This window comes from Nicotiana tomentosiformis, chromosome 8 (genome assembly GCF_000390325.3).
Source record: "Nicotiana tomentosiformis chromosome 8, ASM39032v3, whole genome shotgun sequence".
Taxonomy (NCBI): domain Eukaryota; kingdom Viridiplantae; phylum Streptophyta; class Magnoliopsida; order Solanales; family Solanaceae; genus Nicotiana; species Nicotiana tomentosiformis.
Genome location: NC_090819.1, coordinates 36,844,105 through 36,851,324, shown reverse-complemented (window position 1 = coordinate 36,851,324; position 7,220 = coordinate 36,844,105). Strand labels below are relative to the sequence as shown.

The following is a 7,220-nucleotide window of genomic DNA, read 5'->3' as shown; positions in this document are numbered from 1 at the left end:
ACATAACCAGTAGTTGATCTACGCTTATCCAAATGACCCGCATAATCCGAGTCACAATATCCAACCAGATACTGACTATCTTCCTGCTCAAAAATCAATCCAATATCTACAGTATTACAAATATACCGTAGAATCCATTTCACAGCTTGCCAATGCTCCTTTCCTAGATCATGCATATACCTGCTTACAACTCTGATAACATGTGAAATATTAGGTCTTATGCAAACCATTGCATACATCAAGCTACCAACGACATTCGCATATGGCACTCTTGACATATACTCTCGTTCAACTTCATTCTTCGGTGACATAGCAACACTAAGCTTAAAGTGAGGAGCAAGAGGAGTGCTAAACGACTTCGTGCTCTCATTCATGCCAAATCGATCTATTACTCTCTTCAAGTATTCTTTTTGAGATAGATAGAGTTTCTTTGAATGTCTATCTCTTTTTATCTCCATGCCAAGAATTTTCTTCGCCTCACCCAAATCCTTCATCTCAAACTCCTTTCTTAGTTGAATCTTCAACTTCTCAATTTCCTCTTGACTTTTGGAAGCTATCAATATATCATCAACGTATAGGAGAAGATATATGAAAGATCCATCTTCAAGCTTGCGCAAATACACACAGATCGTATTTGATTTTTCTGTACTTCTGCTGCAACATAAACTTGTCAAATCATTTGTACCATTGTTTAGAAGATTGTTTCAATCCGTACAATGATTTTTTAAGTTTGCACACCATATTTTCCTTTTCAGCAACTTTGAATCCTTCTGGCTGAGTCATATAGATTTTCTCTTCCAAGTCTCCATGTAAAAATGTAGTTTTTACATCTAACTGAACTAGTTCCAAATTCAATTGTGCTACCAAAGCCAACAAAACTCTAATGGAGGAGTGTTTCACGACTGGAGAAATCACCTCATTATAATCAATTCCCTCCTTTTGAGCATACCCTTTGGCCATCAATCTTGCTTTGTAGCGAACATCTTCTTGGCTAGGAAATCCTTCTTTCTTTGCAAATACCCATTTGCACCCAATTGCTTTCTTGCCTTTCGGGAGATTGGCCAATTTCCATGTGCAATTCTGATGAAGGGACTGCATTTCTTCATTCATGGCAATCCTCTACTTATCTTCTTCTGAACTTTGGACTGCGTCTTTATAAGTGGTAGGAACACCATCAGCTACAATTGAGGCTGCGCAAGCCACCGTCTCTATGAAACGAACAAGTTTCTTTATTGTTCTTTTTGGCTTGCTGGTTGCTATTGATTCAAGTTGTTGTTGGGGTTCCTGAGTTAGGATCTCCCCTTCCACTGACTCTTCTTCCAGGGAAAAATCTTCTATCGTTTCCTCGTTTTCTCCCTGTATTGGGAAAATTAATTTTCCCTCAAACTCCACCTGCTTTGAAGCACCGTTAGTTTGTTTGACATCTTCAACTGTCACCTTATCTGTTATGGCAGATTCATCGAAGGTAACATCTCTGCTGAATATAATTTTTCTTGTCTCTGAACATCATAATCGGTATCCTTTGACTCCATAAGTAATTCCTATAAATATATCTTTCTTTACCCTCAGATCCAATTTTGACTATTTCACATGATAATATGCAATTGAGCCAAACACATGCAAAAAATTATAATCTTCAGTAGGTTTTCCATACCATTTTTCAAATTGTGTCTTGCCTCCAATAGTGGCAGATGGTAAATGATTAATGAGGTGTCATGCATATGTTATTGCCTCAGCTCAAAATTCTTTGCCTAAGCCAGTATTGGACAACATACACTGAACCTTCTCCAGCAAAGCCCGGTTAATGCGTTCTGCCACTCCATTCTGTTGTGGTGTATTTCTGACGGTGAAATGTCTCAAAATGCCATCATCTTCACAAATTTTATGGTAAAGATCATTTTTGTATTCTCCACCGTTATCTGTGCGAAGACACTTTATCTTTCTACCTATTTGAATCTCTATCATCGCCTTCCATTTGAGAAAAATTCTCAGCACCTCATCTTTGGTTTTCATAGTATACACCCACACTCTCCGGAAAAAGTCATCAATAAAGGTTACAAAATAGTGTTTCCCACCCAATTAAGGTATTTTGGAAGCACCCCAAATATCAGAGTGAACATAATCCAAAATACCTTTAGTATTATGGATTGCCGTTCCAAATTTAACCCTTGTCTGTTTCCCCTTAACACAATTCTCACAAAACTCCAACTTGCAAGTCTTTACTCCTTTTAACAATCCTTGATCTGATAAAATCTTCAAGGATTTTCCTCCAGCATGTCCCAAGTGCATGTGCCATAGCTTAGTTGCTTCTGCCTCCTTGACATCACTGGATATCACTGTTGCTATCCCAATAACTGTACTACCGTGGTAGTGGTACATGTTATTATTTCGCCGAATTCCCTTCATTACCACTAGTGCACCGGAGCATATTCTCATTTTTCCATTTTCTAGAACGACTTTGAGCCCCTTTGACTCTAGGCCTCCGACAGAAATGAGATTTTTCTTCAATTTCGGTACGTATCGAACATCTGTTAATGTTCTGATCAATCCATCATGGTTCCTTAATCGGATTGAACCAATACCATATGCGGTAAGAGGATTGTTATTCGCGGTATGAATAACTCCACATTTCCCTTCTTGAAAATCAATGAACCAGTCCCTGTTGGAACACATATGATAGCTACAAGCTAAATCTATCAGCCATATGTCAGATGGTTTGAACGACTCATTTTGTAACTAGTGAGAAATCAAAGTCGTCACAATCAGCTACATTTGAATCCATGACAGCCTTCCCATTGTTAGGTTTGGCCTTGTTTTTCAACTTTGGACAGTCTTTCTTCTAGTTCCCCTTTTCTCGGCAAAAGGCGCATTCATCTTTGCTAGGTCAGGATCTTGACTTGGATCTTCCTTTCTTCGTTCTCATATGATTTTGAGAACGACCTCTCACAACCAGTGCTTCTCATTTACCATTTTTTTGCTTTTCTCTCTTTCTTTGTTCATAGCTGTATAAGGCAGAACAAACTTCTTTGAGAGATACATCATCATTCCCATAAAGTAGAGTTGTTTCGAGGTGTTCGTACTCATCGGGAAGTGAACTTAATAACATTAAGGCCATATCTCCATCACTAAAGGTCACGTCCATATTCTGTAAATTTGTTGCCAACTTATTAAAGCTGGTGATGTGATCATTCATTGTTGTACCAGGAATATATGTGAAGCGCAACCGTCTTTTTTTTATGTAAAGTTTATTTTGACTGTTTTTCTTCAAGAATTTATCCTCCAATGCATTCCATAATTTACTTGCAGAAGTTTCTTTTGTGTATGGATACTTCTGTTCTCTTGCGAGGTAAGATCGAATGGTACCACAAGCAACGCGGTTGATAATCTTTCAATCTCCTTCTCCGTTATTGTCTGGTTTATTTTCTTCTAAGGCAATATCTAGCCCTTGATGAAAAGGGACATCAAGAACCTCAGCTTGCCAGATTCCGAAATGTCCTGACCCGTCAAAAATTTCAACTGCAAATTTTGCATTTGACATAATTCTTGTCATAAGCGAAGATGCCAACGACGTATTACTGACACCTGATGTGGACTCTTCACTTTTATTATCTCCCATTTTGCTACAGATACTATTTATTTGCTGACAGTACAGAACACCAAAGTGATTCTTTTCTGATGTAAAAGTTCAGACTATGCTACAACCACAGAGTATACTAAGATAGAATCTTAGCTCTGATACTAATTATTGCGGAAACCAAATATATAGAGAGTGATTAAATCACAACTACTATATCTAAAGGTAGCTAATAAATAGTAAATGAGACAATAATAAAAAGAACACCAGAAATTAACGAGGTTCGGCAAAATTTAATTTTTGCCTAGTCCTCGGACACAATCAACTCAAACTTTATTTCACTCCAAAAAATACAAGGGAAATACTACAAGAGAGAAAGAAGATTCAAATGCCTTAGGAGATAAGAAGGCAAGTGAGAGATATTTTCCAATGAACAAAACCCTTGCTATTTATAGAAGGGAAATGACCTTAATAATGTCATGCATGACATCATATTAAGTGTGAACATGAAATGTAAATGCATGAAAAATGCATATACTAATTTCTTCCTAAAAGGAGGCTTCAAATGTTCACACTAGTTCACATTAATCAATCTTGTCAAATTCAACACTACGTATACACTATCCTCCCCAAACCCCTGTGAGATTCCACTAGATTTGTTGTTGTTGTTGTTGTTGTTTTACCGAGCTGCATAAACCGAACTGAAAAGTGAAAACTTTGGTACGATATTGGTTATAACATTTTTAAAAATCGAAAATCGAAAATGCCGATCCGAAATCTATCAAAATCATACCAACACGACCGATGAACACCTGCATTACTGGAGCTTAATTAGTAATACACTTTTGAGAGGATTCGTGAATTAAAACTAGACTGCGCATAATTATCTTTTCTTGTTCCTAAAAAATACTAATTTCCATTTTCCAAGAAACTAGTGGCCGTTAATGATAATTTTTATAAATGCTTAATTCTGTTTATTTATCTGGTATCTTGATCATTTCTTCACGTGTATCGAACTGGTAGCTCAACTATGCTACTAGTAGCTGTAATTTTTCTATGGTATGTTTTCCAAAATTTCCAACTTTAGAAGACAAGAAACTGAATATTTTAGAACCTGGGGTCTAACCCCCTTCCCCTTCCCTTAAAAGGATTAAAGGAATCATGACTCGTCAAGTGTAATTTGGAATGACCGTTTACCCTTCTTGACAAAATCTGTGTTGATATATTTAATTGGTCCATGGAGTTACTTTCTGATTTAGGTTGGATTTGCTTAATGTTGGAATGACATTACATTGGCAATTAGGATATGTAATGATGGGTCCATCCCATATGTAAGGAAGACATATTCCTTTTGGCTTTGAAATATCAAGCAATCTAAAGGAATAGTAAGAAAGATTTTATGGCAAATATTTTTTGGGTTTCACATTGAATATTTGATTCTTGCCAAACTCATGAGATCATTGATGACATCAATGAAGCAATCATAAACACTATAAATAGGTATCTTGCTCTCATTGTAAAATACACCAACAAAGAAAGAAAGAAAGAGTGAGTTTTCACAGACAAGGTATAAGAAAATAGTCTGTGTGAAAAATAGAGAATGAGCGATATTGTAGTAAGGTGAGAATATCAAAAGAGGGTTATTTCTTTTGAGTGTTGTAGTGGTCTTTGTAGTATTTTACTCGGACCTACAAAGTGTAAAATTCCTTGTTATAGTGATATCGGTTGCTCCTCTCAGGGCCGTGGTTTTTCTCTTATTCAAAATAGTTTTCCACATAAAAATCTTGGTGTCGTTGTCACTCTTTTATTCTTGTTAATTACCGTATCTCGGTGCTACGTTATTATTCCGCTTTTATTACTGTGAATATTATTTCTGTAGGGGGTTTATTCCCAATAACTGGTATCAGAGCACAGGTTCTGCTCGTTCATAGAAATACTATTCACTGTCGGTAGTACTATACTCAGTGAAAAATAAAAATGTCTGGAGTAAAGTATGAGGTAGCAAAATTTAACGGAGATAGCGGTTTCTCAACATGACAAAAAAGGATGAGAGATCTGCTCATCCAATAAGGATTACACAAGGTACTAGATATTGATGCCAAAATACCTGGTACCATAAAAGCTGAGGATTGGGCTGACTTAGATGAAAGGGCTTCTAGTGCAATCAGGTTACACTTATCAGATGATGTGGTAAATAACATCATTGATGAAGACACCGCACGTGGCATTTGGACAAGGTTGGAAAGCCAAACGCTAACAAATAAATTATACCTGAAGAAGCATCTATACGCCCTACACATGGGTGAAGGTACAAATTTTTTGTCACATTTAAATGTGTTTAACGGACTAATCACACAGCTCGCCAATCTCGGAGTGAAATTCGAGGAAGAAGATAAAGTCATCTTGTTGTTGAACTCGTTGCCATCTTCGTATGATAATTTGGCAACAACCATCCTGCACGGTAAGACTACCATTGAGTTGAAAGATGTCACATCGGCTCTTTTACTCAATGAGAAGATGAGAAAGAAGCCTGAAAGTCAAGGACATGCTCTCATCATAGAAGGTAGAGGCAGGAGTTATCAAAGGAGTTCGAGCAACTATGGTACATCCGGAGCTCGTGGGAAATCTAAGAACCGGTCCAAATCAAGAGCTAGAAATTGCTACAATTGTGATCAACCAGGTCACTTCAAAAGAGATTGCTCAAATCCAAGGAAGGGCAAAGGTGAAACTAGTGGCCAGAAGAATGAAGACAACACAACCGCTGATATGGCAGGTGACATTGATAATAGAAAATCCACTACTGGATATTTGTTTATATTTTCAGGGGGAGTTATATCATGGCAGTCAAGGTTGCAAAAGTGTGTCACACTTTCTACAACTGAAGCCGAGTATATTGTCGTTACTGAAGCCGGTAAGGAGATGATATAGTTGAAATGGTTCCTTCAAGAGCTTGGCTTGCATCAGAAGGAGTATGTCGTCTATTGTGACAGTCAAAGTGCAAAAGACCTTAGCAAGAACTCCATGTACCATGCAAGGACCAAACACATAGACGTGAGATATCACTGGATTCGTGAAATGGTAGAGAATGAATCTCTAAAAGTCTTGAAGATCCATACAAGTGAAAATCCTTCGGATATGCTGACCAAGGTGGTACCAAGAGACAAGTTCGAGCTATGCAAAGAACTTGTCGGCATAAACTCTATATGAAAAACCGGAGTTACTTCCTTCAGGTGCATGGGACTGGAGGGGGAGATTTGATGGGTCCATCCCATGTGTAAGGAAGACATCTTCCTTTAGCCTTTGAAATGTCAAGCCAACTAAAGGAATAGTAAGAAAGATTTTATGGAAAATATTTCTTTGGTTTCACATTGAATATTTGACTCTCGCCAAACTCATGAGATTATTGATGATATCAATGAAGCAATCATAAACACTATAAATAGGTGTATTTCTCTCATTGTAAAATACACCAACAAAGAGAGAAAGAAAGAGTGAGGTTTCACAGACAAGGTATAAGAAAATAGTCTGTGAGGAAAATAGAGAGTGAGCGATATTGCAGTAAGGTGAGAATATCAAAAGAAGGTTATTTCTTTTGAGTGTTGTAGTGGTCTTTGTAGTATTTTACTCGGACCTACAAAGTGTAAAA

The 7,220-nt window shown here is 37.3% G+C and overlaps 1 protein-coding gene across 1 annotated transcript; it reads right to left on the bottom strand.

Moving 5' to 3' along the window:
- Positions 1 to 1,119: 1,119 nt before the first annotated feature.
- On the bottom strand, positions 1,120 to 2,013 carry LOC138897330 (uncharacterized). The gene is made up of 2 exons (XM_070183295.1): positions 1,776 to 2,013; positions 1,120 to 1,442 (listed from the first exon to the last, which is right to left on the bottom strand). The coding sequence occupies exons 1-2, from the start codon at positions 2,011 to 2,013 to the stop codon at positions 1,120 to 1,122; spliced, it is 561 nt and encodes a 186-aa protein (XP_070039396.1).
- Positions 2,014 to 7,220: the final 5,207 nt, after the last annotated feature.